Source organism: Gallinula chloropus, assembly GCF_964237585.1.
Source record: "Gallinula chloropus genome assembly, chromosome: 2".
NCBI lineage: Eukaryota > Metazoa > Chordata > Aves > Gruiformes > Rallidae > Gallinula > Gallinula chloropus.
In genome coordinates this window covers 47,302,476-47,317,766 of record NC_140086.1, presented here as the reverse complement: position 1 = coordinate 47,317,766, position 15,291 = coordinate 47,302,476, and the positions used below count along the sequence as shown (strand labels likewise).

The following is a 15,291-nucleotide window of genomic DNA, read 5'->3' as shown; positions in this document are numbered from 1 at the left end:
TGGAAAACAGGCATTTCAGCATTTAATTTTTCAGTTGCTGTAACAATTAAACCAGCATTAGTTTCCCTTTTTAAAACTCCACACTGAGTTATTTCTTTTGAGCAAACAGAATATAAAAGGTACAGAGTCTAGAAAGGGTAATAATGCTCTAGGGAAAAAGTCTCAGTGCTCTGAAAATGAGTAAAAGATTGTTACAAGATGCAGAGAGGATTTGTATGACATAGTTCATGGTGTGAACAAAGTTAATACAATGTACTTCAGCTAGCATGGCAAGAGTCATACAGTATATGGCATATCCATACTGTAGCACATTCCCCATCAGAGAGAATGAGAAAAAAAAAGCAAAAAAAAAAAAAAAGGAGGTGGCAGAAGGATTCTTTGGAAAAAGTTACATTCATAAATCCCATATAACAACAGCACCATCAGAGGGCTTCATGCAAGCAGCTCTAGAGATCTGTAAATGCATGATGCACAGGTACTGTTTCCACAGTCATTTCCAAGGTATCTATTTCAGTGCCTTTTTCTCCATGCACAACCACCTTTACTGACTTCGTACTGGCCTGACTTCTCACTTTTGCCTGGAGTTTGCTCTCCAAGGACACAGTTTCTTGAGGAGGACATTCCATAGCTCTTAGCCCTTCCCGGCAATATTTTGGATAGCTTTGAAGGCATTCAAAAGCATCACTGTGCTTTTCACATGGAAAATAAGGACATTCTTCTACAATTGGCAAAGAATTACAGTTAGATTCATTTTTGTCCTTAACTGTTCTCAGGCTAGTGCTCAAAGTTGTTCTGTAGTTCTGCGGTGCTTTGACACAAAAGCAACTCCTGATGCATAACTGTTGAAGAACTGTGAAGTCTTTGGCAATAGCATTTCGGAAGTTTGGCTTCAGGAGGAGATAGATAACTGGATTGTAGAGCGTGGAGGACTTTGCGAAGACAGCTGGCACAGCAAAGGCTAATGGAGGAATCTTATCTATTGATCCAAAAGCTGCCCACATGGCAATGATGGCATAAGGGCTCCAGGCAGCAAAAAATCCAATGCACACAGCAACGCTCAGCTTGCAGAGAAAAAGATAAAATGGTGAGTTAAAAAATTGCATGAATGAGAAAAATAGCCCCCAAAATAGACTATGTATAAAATGCCATCGGATTGAACCCAAGTCTCCCCAAGTCCTCTGTCATAAGTCAACCACTCTCCAAATATGCATTTTTCTAGTAACTGAATTCTGTGTGGAACTTGCTTCTACCTGAAACTTTCAGAGTTAAAATGTACCAGCTCCTACATTTCTCTTTCTCTTCACTGAAGTGCCACGACAACTCTTTAGATCAGACAGGAAGCCAGCCTAAAGAAAGAGATACCGTTCTGGGGAAACGCTTGTCTGGGTTGGAAAGCTATTCCTATCTACTGTCTGATTCATGAGTAATACTCATTTTCCTGGCTACAGAATGTCTTCCATAATTTTACTGTTGGTGCTCAACTGGAGCCACACAGAGGTATGTGACAGCAGAAAAACAGATTAAGACTGAAGGTCAATCAAATGAAGGGATTTAAGTTAACTCACTGTGCAACTGTTGTCCTAATAAACTCTGTAAGGAAAGCTTTGATAGGGCTTTTTTACAAACAAAACAAAACAAAAACCCAAACACCAAGTAAAACCAACAGGGTTGTTGGGGTTTATTTTTATAAATTATCACAGAGTTATGTAAAAGAATAAAAATCAGATCTGCAATAAACATCAAGCAATCTCAAGTAAACTATAAGCATCAACATTTATAGGGAGACTAGTCTGCTGAGCATCGTTCTAAGCAGTTTATAGCTGAAGTGCACGTGTATTTTAAAGACAGAAACAAGAATAATCAAAGAAGGTTCACAAGTCAATTCTTGACAAAAGCATTTCCAAATAAAGAATACAGTAGAGAATCCATCCAATTTAGAGTAGTAATGGATCAAAGGGGCAGAAGAAAATACATAAGGAAAGCACAAGTGGGAGTACAGAGCTCGAGTAACCGCGAATCTTCCCAGTAAGACTCTGCCTATAGATTCAAGATTGCAAAATAATGGGGTAGTATCTTTTATTAAAAGAGACGGCATTATTGTGTTAAGGGTGAGAATGAAAGAGGTCCAGAGCACTAGCACCAGAGGAACACGTTAGATTCTTAAGGAATAGAGAGTTCTTCCAAATGCTATTCTTTTCTCCCCAAGTTTAATAGTGTCACAAATCTTACTTTGCAAGAAGAAATGCATGGTGATTGCCAAGAAATATATACCACAAGTTTTATGGGGAATGTCTGTGGTATGAAATGATGAAGAGGCAAATCTGCAAGATGGGGTGAACTTGATTTTTCTCTTTGTTTCCATAGCATTCTCTTTCTTTGCATCAGCCGAAGGTCTGGCTCTATCTATGGATTTGATGATGCCACGTGCATGGGTTTTGAAATCCTCAACTGTCTGTGACCAGTATTAAAGTTTAAAACAAAAAGCAGTCTTTGTGGCAAGTAATATGCCTTGGTCCTTTAGAATCCTATTAAAAAGAAATGGGCATTGGAATCAACTGGTGCATTTCCCCAATGGCTTACTTATAGTAGCAATTAATCTTGGGGATTGCAATAGACTTTACATTGTTCTTATGAAAAAACATTTGGCACATATTTTCAAGGAGCTCTCAGCCAACTTCCTGAACTTCATCAATACAGTTTCTAGAGCAAGGAGGAGATTAATCTTGCATAGGTTGAGCTATCCAAAAACTTATCTGCTAAATCTAAGCCAGTATAAATTCTTTATAATGTCAAAGGAAAGAGGGACATATCTCCTGAAAGTAATTTATATCATCCAAAGATCTATGTCTAAAATAGTTGTGATTTAATTGCTCTCAGGTTTTTGTCAATGACAATTTTGATGATGTATGCAAAACAACTAACTTTTAGTCTAGCACAATTAGACAAAAGGAACCCCCTTCGAGATATTCAAGCATATCAACTGTTCATATACATACATGAATGTAGAAAGAGATTTTGTTATTATTATTTATATTGTCATGCCACATATTGAGAAGCCTGGAGTTTAATACAACAGAGCTCGAAAGAACTCAACAGTCTCTGACAACGGTAAGAAATTTCAAGCCAAGATCTTGATGAAGTGCCTCCATCTCCTTAAGATCAACAAAATGATCATCATGGTTCCAAGAAGATAAGCACTAGGAGTGAGCTAGCCAGTGATGCCAACACAAGGTGGCAAAGAGCATCAATATTTTCATATGCACAATAAAAGAGTGAAATGTTCATGAGATAGATATGGGGCAATTTCATTAACATTCACAAGAAATTCACCAAAGGGCAAAACCAAAGGACAGCTTTGTGTTTTTGTGGGCAAACAAGAACAACAGCACAATTGCTTAAGGACAACAAATAGAGGAACATTGCATAGGCACTCTATGCCTTCAAAAACATCTTTTAGTACGTGTTCTTGGGCATACAGTATATTGTATCTTAGCTACCTCTGAAATATTACACATGCAAGTTGCAGTGGTCTGTTTCCCTAAAATGATCAGAAGAAGATTGTTGAATGTACACTGTTTTAGTGAAAATAGAAAAAATATGTGCATGATACAGTGGCCAAAGGATACCTAAAATGTAAGTAGAAGGATAGAAACAAGAAGAACATTGGTTTTGTAATTGAAGCCTCAATAAATATCTAGAATTCTGTGAACATGACAGAAAAAAAAACCTTTTTTCTGCCTCAGGGAGGTTATTTCCAATGATGAGTTCATTTTACCTGAGAAACTCTTGTTCAGGATAACCCATCTGTACATTTGTTCTTTTATTTCCTTTCATTAACTCACAAAGGCCACGTATCAACTGTGTACATCAAGGAGAACTGTTTGTTCCTGAATATGACTTTCACATTATGAGACAGGTCAACTATCTCCGCTCATTACATCACTGTGTGGTTGATTCAATTATTTTTATGCTATGCTGGACAAACAGAAGTCAGTTCTGGCCTTGGATTTCCCCCTGTGAAAGTGATACCACCTGTGCATCACTAGACAACAGGACCTGGGGAGGATAACAGGTATGCTGGACTACAGCTGAACCTTTTCATAATTTCACTCTATAGTTGAGCCCAGCCTATAATGCAGAGCTGCTAAAATTGCAGTACCAGAAACCTGTGCCTGTGTAGAACACAAGGAAATCCAGCATAAAGTTGTGTGTCTGACAAAGGAACAATGTGACGACGTGACTTAGAAAAATATGTGTAGGCCTCACGAGGCCTAAAAATGTTTAGTTATTATGGAAAGTATTCCAAAAGACACTAAGTAGCTCGTTACAGGTTATAGCAAGTACAATCAAATGTTTACAATCCAAAATCCTTTAGTGTTACTAGGAAGTTGATTTTGATGCATTGCAACCGGCTTTCAGTAATGTCTTTTTTATCATGGAAATAGAAAAGCAGCTTCAGTTCTACAAGTTATCTTTTCATAACTCCACATATCCATGGAAATTGCAAACATTTTTTCCTAATCAACATGACCATCAACTGTCCTGTTGTTGCTTTGCAGTAGTGTGAATAAAAAGGCAATGCCCTCTTCCCTCATCTTGCAAGCCATATTTTCAACTTAGTTATTTGTATTCCCACTCAAAGATCTCATTGACCAGAAAAATCCCTATGGTGCTGTCCATCATACAAGAACATAAGAGAAATAGCATCACAGGATGCATAGTGTCCCCTATACACCCAGTACCCATTCTGACTGCAACGTTTGACAAACTTCTGTAGTTTGACAAGCATAAATGAAATTTAATGAAATGTAAAAATTCATTTAAGTGTAGGCATATATCATATAACAATTTCTCAAGGTAAGTCAAGAAGTAATTCACCTTTGCTCTGCCTCTTAGCCTAGACAGGTCTTTATTGTAGCTTGTGAACTACATGATTTGGCACAGAGGAGTTTCCAAAAGTCTTTTTAAACTTTGCCCTTGTGTGTAGTCAAATCCTATACACAAAAATCTTCTTAAAAGTATCTCATGGGGAAGCAAATAAACACAATTATAAAGGAAAAAAGTTTCTTTTTGTCTGTAAATCAAGCACAAGGATAGCGTTCACATACCAAATATAACAGTAAGTGACACTGCTCAGAAATTTACAGGCAAAAGTGTCTCTTGGAGAGTTGTAATTGAGGTGGGATGTGGGGAAAAGATTATGGTTCACAAGAAGAGCTTCATAACAACAAACACAAGTTACAGAGTATATACTTACATTAGAGGTAAATAGGAAAAGAAAATAAATGTTCTACAGTTGCAGCATCAAGTCATCTTTCTAGTTAGATCTGTTCATTCATGCAGACTGGAACAAGTCCTGGCTGACAGCACAAGCCAAGGATCTGATTCAACCATTTCGAACTAGATGTCTATTGGAGTATGCATTGAAGAGGACAGGGTGAATTCAGCTTGTTGACACGTTCAAGTAAATGATGCTTTACAGGACTGAACCACTGCTGAAAATATCCCTGATGCAATGACACTCAGCCAGTGACCCAGGCACAAAGATGCAGCAGTACCTTGGTGTCAGCCTACCAGAAACAAAGTCACATCACTTGTTCCCAACAAATAAGTGGAAACTATGCACCTGTAAAAATCTTTCACATCTTCTCTCTTTGGCTTACCTTAAGCTTCTTTAGTAGGAGTGCACAATGCTTGGAAAAGATACTGGCTTAGTGTAAGTGAAAAGCAGATTTTATCAAAGCATATATTTCAAAAGCTCATTGAAAAACATGAACCACTTGATTGCTGTGGTTTTTGTTCAAAAGCCTATTACAACAGAAATATCTTATATAAATCCTTGTTGTCTGACTTCTATTTCTAACTTCTAGCTGCTTAACTTGTGGAGCTAGTTGTCACAGCCTAGCAAGGAGCTGTAACTGCAAGCTTCTACTAGAGATCATGTTTAGCTAACGGTATAACAATCACATCGTGTGTTTATGTTTTAATTATGAAAAACATTAAGATTTAATTATCTCTATATCTGCCACATAGTGTGTAATTTCATCAAGCTCTACCACAAACCATGTAGATGCCTTGGATCATCCAGTCCTTAGCACCTACAGCACATATGTCACTATTTAAGTTCCTGCCCACAGTTTCAGACTCAGCAGCTACAAGTGTGTCAATTAGCTGCAAATTCCACTAAATGAGTGTGAGCTGCAGATCATCAACCAGCCTGAATAACTTTTGTTTAGGTCTCCAAATAGGGCACAGTAGCTTCAATGCAAAAGCCAACCTCTATATTTAATAATTTTATCTACAGAAGAATAATACTATCTACAGATATCCACAAAATTTGAGAACGTATTATGTGAGTCATGCAATATTTTTTTCACTATGTTTTACCCCCACTGTAATGAACTCTCCTGGCACATGGGCAAATGTTGGGTGTATCAGTACATTCACGTAGTAAAGAAGATTTGGGAAATTCTTCCATCTAAATAACAAACCCACTTAAAAATACTCACTTTCAACTGATCAGTATATATCTCTATGAAGACTACAGCATTATTGCTGAAGATTGGTAGGGTTATCAAGAACATCAATAAGGAGCAATGTATAGAAGGTCTGGAAAGGAGAGGTTTTGGTCAAGCTCAAGAAAAATACTTTTGAGTTAAGCCATGGACCTTGTAATACACTGTACCCCTATGGATCTTTCACAAAGTGCAGAGCAGTCGCAGCCTGTGGGCACAGTTGAGGCAAACCCACATGATGTCAGGACAGTCCATCCAACATGCCTGAGGCCAATGCAAGGAACAGGCAGGGATACGGTTTTCAGCATCTTGCATGTCTTGACTTGAATCTCTATGTACAGCAGAGAACCTTGCTGGAGTGTGGATGGAGTTTATGGTAAAAAAATATTAATAAAGGGCAATTCACCATAATAACAAAGGGAGTTCAGAATAGAAACTTAAGAACCAGAAAATTGACTTCTATTAAGTTTATTTCAAACAGGTTGTTGAATAAGAAGTCTTGAGTATTAATGAATTAGAAGAATCAAGCCTTCCTGAAATTGTGTCATTTAAATTGACAGGAGTACATGTTGGCTTTTCTATGATTCATATATGGTCCATTTCTTCTGTGGAACCTTCTGCTTACCTTGGCAGCCAAATTCATTCTTGACTGCAAAATAGAAATAAATATTTGCAGGAATTGCTTAACTCTTCTCTATTTATTTTATGCAATAAACTTATTCCAGCAAAGCCTTAAAGGATTCTCAGTTCCCAGAAGCTGGAAAGAAGAAATGTGCTTGCAGAAGACAATTAGATAAGGCTTTGACAAAGCCAATAAAACGATACTTTCTTCTTCCCTTTCACTTTTAAAGGAATTGCTATGAGTGAAGCTGTTCTGATGACAATAGAAAGTTTTTCCTGTAAATTGTTTCTGACAGGGTAAGTGCAAGTATTTGCAAAATCTGTAAGATTTATTCCAAATGCATGCTTATAAGCAGCAAATGAATTCCACTGATTTTTTTTTTATGCCTCATGGGAATATTACAACCTTTACTTTATTTTTCTGCAAAATAATAAGCCAGTGAACCAATGCATTGTTAAAATAAAAGAAGTAGTAAAAGAAATGAGAAATTCACAGACTAAGCTTTGGGAATTCATGTCCTGGATTTTACTCTTCCCTTCACTCAACAAAGCAAAATATAGTAAAAAAATAAATAAATAAAATCAGGGAATAAAAGGAATACCTGTCAGTACATGATAAGGAGTTTTCCTAGTGTTTCCTATTGGCACAACCAATATCAACCTGCATGAGATACCAGCGTGACTTCTTACGTTAACATCACAAAGGAAGGAGACACTGTTTTCATTCTGACAGTGCTTATTAGAAGGAACTCGTAGTAACAACAAGTACCACTGAATATGCAGATGCATTTCTGAGTGTTGTGAGCATACAGTGTAACCAGCATGTTGGTGTCATTGTACGGGGCCACAGCAGTCACCTAGGATAAGCTGCAAAGAGTTTTAAAAGTTAATTAAAGAGTTAAAGGATAATATCCTGCACTCAAATTAAAGGCTTCAGAAAAGTAATGTTTACTGGATATCAAGGAGTGGGGCAGGAATGTACTTAAGAGATTCCACTGGGAAATATTCTATCTAACAGTTATCACAAAGTAGGATTAAGTAAATGTTGACAAAACCCTCAAGTTCTTAAACTACTTGGATTGAGGAAGACCATACAGTAGACAGGAGGATGGTGTTTCCCATGTCAGTCATGAGAGAGAAGGATTCATTGAAAACAAGGAAAAAATGAAGATTTTCTCTCTGGAGAAAAACTGAGTCAAGAGGTAACACTCATGTCTTTCAAGTGGTATGTTATCAAAGAAGTGAAGCACGCCTAAAAGGTGTGTGCACACACACACAGAGCTGCAAAGTTCTTTTTCTTAATTTTTGGTATACTAAAAAAACAGATGCTGATCTTCTCCTGGAAAAGACAGGTTCATAGTTTGGTGACAGGAAACAATTTCCACAACGAATACTAATGTGGCCACAGTATAAGCTAGTGAAACACAAGCCCTCAGAGATTTTGGTTCAAATAGTATTTACAGAAATATTCTTTTCTGTGACTTTTGTGCATTCTTCAGTTACAAACAAGATTATTCAATCTCTACAATATTATTTCAAATCTTCAATGACTTAAAGCTTAAGTGTGGATCTCCTCACATATGTGTAGCTGTGCAAACAGCACTCACTCACTCAAAACCAGGCTTGCTTTCATAAGCAATGATTCAAGAACATGGGACCCAAACTCACTTCTATACAGTGCACCAAGTTTTAACTTTCCTTTTGACCAAAAGTCTGAAATCTTAATTTTCACAAGTAATGAAGCTCTGTGAGCTTAATTATCACCCTCCAGAAACAGCAGAGCTACCATTTGTATCTTTAGCAACTCACTGCCATGCAGCAAATCTGCACAAGACAATACTGTTGTCTGAAATTAAAACAGTGAGAACAAATTGTCTTTACCATCTTTATTCCCTTCTCAGGAAATTTCTTGGTCCTTACATGGTGCTACCCAACTGTGCCAAAAAAAATGTCTTGCCAAAAACTAACTTTCAAATACCTTGACAGTAACTGTTTGCACGTTGCTCATCCTGGCAGGGCCGGAGACATGCTGTTCCACTGCCTTCCTGGATTCTTTCACAGTTACCAGAATAAGAGAGTAGGAAGTGACAATTACTCCACAAGGGACAATAAAACAGAAAACAAAGAGGACTATGGTGTAAGACATGGCCACGGCATTCAGATTGGTGGAACGCCAGTCAATGCAGCAGGCTGTGCCATAGGGCTCCGCTCCGTATTCTCCCCAGTGAGCTAGGGGAGAGCAGGCAAAAACTGCTGCGTAACTCCAAGCAAAGGCTATCAAGATTTGTCCATGTTCTCTCTTGAATCTGTTCCCTGGAAGACACAAAACAATCAGGGAAGGTCAGCACAAGTGACATGGATGGATGGAGTTTCTCGTCAGCAGGCAGGTGAGCAGGGTAAGTAAGGGGGAGAGGTTTGATAGGTGTTCAAAATACTATAGCATGTTGAAGGTTTGTAAGAATAGAGAATGGTTTGCAACAAATAGGTAGCTGCGTTCTCTGATATATCTAGGCTATTTAGCACAACATAAATCTGTATAAATATATAGCTATCAAAATGTAACAATAAACCAAAAAAAATAGTTTATGCAAACTAGCCTTGCTTTCAGATTGGCAATCTCATTCCATGTTTCCAAATTATCACCTTGACTTAAAAGAGGCTATAAGTAATCAATTGCATACATGTAGCCCCATAGTCCATTATCAGTGATCACAGAAATAAGAATTGTTTGACTGGATGTGAAAGATCTTTTCTATGAAAATACTCTCTAGGACATGCAATCCAAAAAAAAATTGGTCTATGTTCACATGAAAAATTGAGTAACCTGAAACAGAAACATTAGCTTACCATAAGCTGGAAAACAAATTTTGAGGCAGCACACAGTGCTCAGTAATGTCAGTGTTGAGAGACTGCATATCCCAAACAGCACCCCACAAAATGCATAGAACAAGCAAAACTGTTTCCCATACAGCCACCTGGTGAATAACCAAGACAGTTAATTCTCAGATGTTATCCTTCTTCCTTAAACATGATACTAAGTGGTAGAAATACAGTTACAGCCTTAAAAATCCAATAAAATTGCATGATTAAATTGTTTTGTTGGTCAATGATCAAATGTAAGAGATATTCTCATTTGAAAAGCAGCCAGTAAATTAATTGTGTTCTGCTCTATGTTTATGACTCACATTTAAGCCATTTTTATGAAACAAAGCAGTACATCTTAATGATAATAATTCTGAAAAGGAAAATCAAAATGCTTGTCAGTAATAGTCCTAGGTCATAAATTAATACTGCTGATTATTACTTTGGCTATCTTCCTGCATATTTTTAAGCAAGCTTTCATCAAAATCACCATATTCACTTCTGAAGGTTCTGCAGAGGAACATAAATTTGATCTGAATCACTATACCTCATTCCTTTCTATTCAGACACCTGCATGATTTGCAGCAGCAGTTACCAAAAGCCCCATGTTACATTTTTAATATATCATCTCCATTAGTCTATATTTAGTAATATTTCAACACATGAAGTAATGTGGTAGAAATTGAGTAAAAATTGAATAATTACTGCCTTTTTTCTCTTATTTTTTATTTTTATACCAAATAAAAGAGAAAACTAGATGGCAGAAGGACAGGGAGACTTTTTCTTTTCACATCAAACCAAATATATTATTTTCATTTTGATGAACTGGTAAGGAAGCGAAGGGAAGGGATTCCAAATTCAGAGTGTTGGCCTAAAAATTAATCCAGAATACTGCATTGGAAGATCATAAGTAAATTTAGAATTTTCTTTTTATGGTACCACCTTGCACTATCTGATCAAAAAAAGGGGAAAAAAAAAGGTATTTCAGTATCACTTGAATAATACTACCCACAAAAGATATACACAATATGAAGTGGATATTTGGAACAAAATGTTCTCAGAAATCAAAAAGATAGTAACCACATATAGACACAAACGCTAATTAACACCAGTAGTCCATAAACTTGTTATTTCAGAATACATTTCTTTCAACCCTTCTAATTAATTCCCACTTTTATGACAAGCAAAGTGGCAAAGTAATTTGGTCTTTAACATTGACATTGGCGGAGACCTCCAGAGCCTGCAGAGCATGCTAAATATCACTTGCATAGTGAACAAACCTGTGTGAAAGGCTGGAGGTTACAGCTAGAGGGTACAATGTCAGAGTCATACCAAGGTCACTGATGGCAAGGTTAATAATGAAGTATTCTGCCGGTTTCAACAAATTCTTTTTCTTGTAGGAGACGTAGAGGAGAATACTGTTCCCACACAAGGAGCATATCCCTGCAGAGAAACAGGGGGTATGAAGGAAAAGTCACTTTCAAACATTTTTTTTTTCCCTGCACAAGAATTATGTGCTATCATCATAGCTGACATTCACCAGATGCACTTGTCTGTTTTTCATATTTGGGGGTTTCTCTTCTTTATACTTCAATTTTTTAAAAAATAAGATCATTTTTCCTGATTTCTTCTTGTTTTACCTATCAAACTCTCTACAAAGATCTAATGAATTATTTTATCCATTAAATTAACTGACCTGCCAAAAAACAACCCAGTTTTCCAGTAGGAAACTGGCATTTATTAAGCCAAAGATGATATCCATCTGGCACTCCACAAATTTTTCCAGGTCTAGAGCTCTTCATTCACTAACCCTTCTTCCTTTCTCTCTGACACATGTTCTTAGAGCTGCCTGTTATAGTTCCTTGTAATAATAGGTAATATAGCAAGAATATATATATATAGAAAGATTAAAAAATAATTAAAGTGATGTCTTTACTGTGTGTAGATAGAACTATTTTCTCTGGGAATACTGATTTTAGTATGAGACCTGACAAGAACTTCAAGAATGCAGCAGGCAGTCTAGTAGAGGACAACCAATTTGCTCTCTACTTTTAAACTAACCGGATCAAAACCTATGATGGATACACAAAGTTAGATAAGAGTTGAGTGACCATAATCAGTTTATAAGGTCAGATAACCCCAAAGTTTTAGGCATCCTTTTATTGACACACAAGAATGACACTACCAAACATGAAAGTTTCAGAGAGCCATGGACTCAAGAATGCCCAACAAATGGGTCCCTAAATTGATGCCTTGTGGAATCAAGCTGTTGATGAGAAACTGAGTGCTTTTGTGTGTTCCTCACATATATACAGCCAGAAAAAGCAACTTTTGATTATATCCATAACAGAATATGCCTTGGGTAATCACACTCTAATAGGAAAAACCCCCAAAGACCCAAAAAACAAACACACAGACAAAAACCCCAAAATAAACTATGACATTGGCTTATGTAAAGGAGCACAGATCATCAGGCTATCAAGATGTGCTCTCACTGTTCCTGGTAAGATTAATTTTAACCAGAACATTGAAATTGTAACCATATCAGAGATATCATTATACTAAATATCTTCACTGTCTATATTGCAGAAGATTCAATCACACTTCTAGTTAGCAAAAAGCTTTATATTCCTATTACTAAATACAGTTTTTGTACCTAACATAAATCACAGGTTAAAAACCTTTTAATGATTTAACTCTATGCTTTTTTCCTCCTTTCTATGACTACAGAGAATTTCATCTGTGTCAGAAACAAACCTACAGTTCAGTCTATTTACCACAGAGATCCAAAGCTCTATACTGGGAAATCATACTTACCAAAGACCATATAACATATTCCAACAAAAATATCAGCTGACTCTGTTATTTTGGACTGGAATGTTGAGTTACCAAACAATTGGCCCATCTAAAAAACAAAACAGGACACAATATTAGAAAATCGATATCCAAGCAGGTGCCTGTGAGCTCTCTGCAAGGCAGTAATCTGTTTTATGAGAGAAAAGAAAGGGAGAATTTATTTATTTATTTATTTATTTTTCTGAATTAACAATTAATCTGTCTGAATGGAGGATCCAAAGAGGACAGAGCCAGCCAGGCTCTTTCCAGTGTTGCCCAGTGACAGGACCAGAGGCAATAGTCATAAATTGCAACACAGGAGATTCCACCTGAAAACAGAAAACTTTTTCACTGTGAGGGTGACTAAACACTTTACACAGGTTTCCCAGAAGGGTTTTGGAGTCTCCATCCCCAAAGATATAAAAAAAAAAAGTCTTGATGTGGTCCTGGGAAACTGTCTGTAGGTGGCCCTGCTTGAGGAGGGGGTTTTGACCAGAAGACCTCCAGAGGTCCCTTCTAACCTCAAACATTCTGTTACTGAGCATAATTTACAGATGAAATTACACCCTAGAACTGAGGTAAACCAATTTCTATTAATTTGAGAGACTCATCAAAATCCGAGAACGTCACATCATTGCAATTGCAATTGGTGAAGATGAGTGCATTAAATTTTGGAAACAGCTTAGCTCAAATAAGGTTTGTTCCAGAATGTAAGTAATCACCATTTTACAATAAGCAGATGAACCCAGACAGGAAATCTTAACAACAAGGGGGACAGAACAGCAAACATAAACTTGAAACAAACATACAAACAAACATACAAACAACAACAACAAAAAGAAATAAAAGAGGGATGTGTGAAGAACATCAGAATAAGTAATATATGGAGGCAATGTATAAGTGTGTGTATGTATTCAATTCTAAAGCTTATTTGTAGTATTTAAATAATAACTTTATGTAGGAGTGAGCCAAGTAAATTCTATCCTTCTTTCTGCCTTTCACAAGCATTCCACTTTATTTCCCATCCCTATTGTCCACCTTTTTGAAATCTGTGTCACTGAGATTATTTGTAAACATACCTATAGAAATCTCTGTTTCTCCAGCCCAGAAATCAGCAAAGTATATGAGAAAGTAAAGGGCTGAAGGTAAATCGATGCCATTAGTTTAGTGTAACTCCTGTCAATTCCTTTAAACTACAACACTTTGAACACTCTCAAGTTTCAAGAAGTTGGTTATTAAACTTACAGGTCAAGCCAATGGACATCAGTCAGCTTTCCCTAGCAAAATCCCTTGTGAAGAGAGTTACAGTAATGAAATGGAGCTTCTGTCAGCTGTCTTAATGTTGGTCTGAGACACACACTGCCACAGCTCAGAAAAATGCAGGAGCTACCACCTAGTGTCCCAGGCCATTCGTGTGTCTGGGGATCCAGCTATGGATCCAGCTTGGTGACATAGTCCAGACCTGCCCACACAGACGACTGCAGGACCAAAGTCAGGACAGTAACATATGTTAAAATTGTAAAATATTGTTAAAATACCTTCTAGAGCCATACCCAGATACATCAATGCTCTCACACACAGGCTTTAACACATCACACAATTCAAGGGCCAAGACTTTGGGTACTGTCTTCTACCACAACCAGAAAGAAACTCTAGCAAAGGACAATCTTTTTGTTTGGTTGTTTTTCCCTCCTCTCACAGATGCTCTTCCAGTATTGTCTTAACCAGTATTAGAGAATCACAAAATCACAGAATCATTAAGGTTGGAAAAGACCTTCACCTAGCCAACCGTCCCCCTGCCACCTATATTACTAACTAAACCATGTCCCTAAGAACTTCATCCTATCTTTCTTTGAACACCCCAAGGGACGGTGATTCCCCCACCTCCCTGGGCAGATTATCTAAAGCTGGTTTTTCAATATCTTCCAGACGTATTCACAGGCCTTTGTCTTAGAAAATGGTAAATATATTACCACTGCCAATCATTTCTCATTTTGTCTTTGCTTCCATTTGAGTTTCTCGTTCCAAAAGGAATGCTTCTGTCTCATACTTGGTCACTGTGGAAAGCAACAGACTCTTGCTCCATCTCCAGCACAACGGCAGCTCACAACAAAGCAGCAGCACAGCTTCACATATTTGGCTTGAGGGCAACATGGGAAATGTGTGTCAAAGAAAAAGCAGCTGGAGTCATCTTAGCAAACAGATAAAGCTCCTAGTTCATGTAGCACTCAAATCCACTGTATATTAGCTAATCATTGTGTATTCTCATTAAACAATAATCATGTAGCTGCATTTCTTTTTTTCAGTATAATAAGGCAGAGTAGCTTGTCCATCTTCCCTGTAGCTTCCTATAGGATGCTCATTCTCTCCGTGCTACATCACTTCTTTCTACATAAACCTCTCTTTCCTCAGTTGCTATAATCTGGGACATATCCACTGAAACCAAAGGTTCACTGGG

The 15,291-nt window shown here is 37.3% G+C and overlaps 1 protein-coding gene across 1 annotated transcript; it reads right to left on the bottom strand.

Annotated features, from left to right (window-relative positions):
- Positions 1 to 446: 446 nt before the first annotated feature.
- Positions 447 to 12,903, bottom strand: LOC311189026 (opsin-5-like; the record flags this gene model as incomplete). Its single annotated transcript, XM_084260610.1, has 5 exons — positions 447 to 1,061; positions 9,115 to 9,449; positions 9,984 to 10,111; positions 11,279 to 11,441; positions 12,816 to 12,903. 5 exons carry the CDS (start codon positions 12,901 to 12,903, stop codon positions 447 to 449), a joined length of 1,329 nt encoding a protein of 442 aa, XP_084116736.1.
- Between the last annotated feature and the right edge of the window lie 2,388 nt (positions 12,904 to 15,291).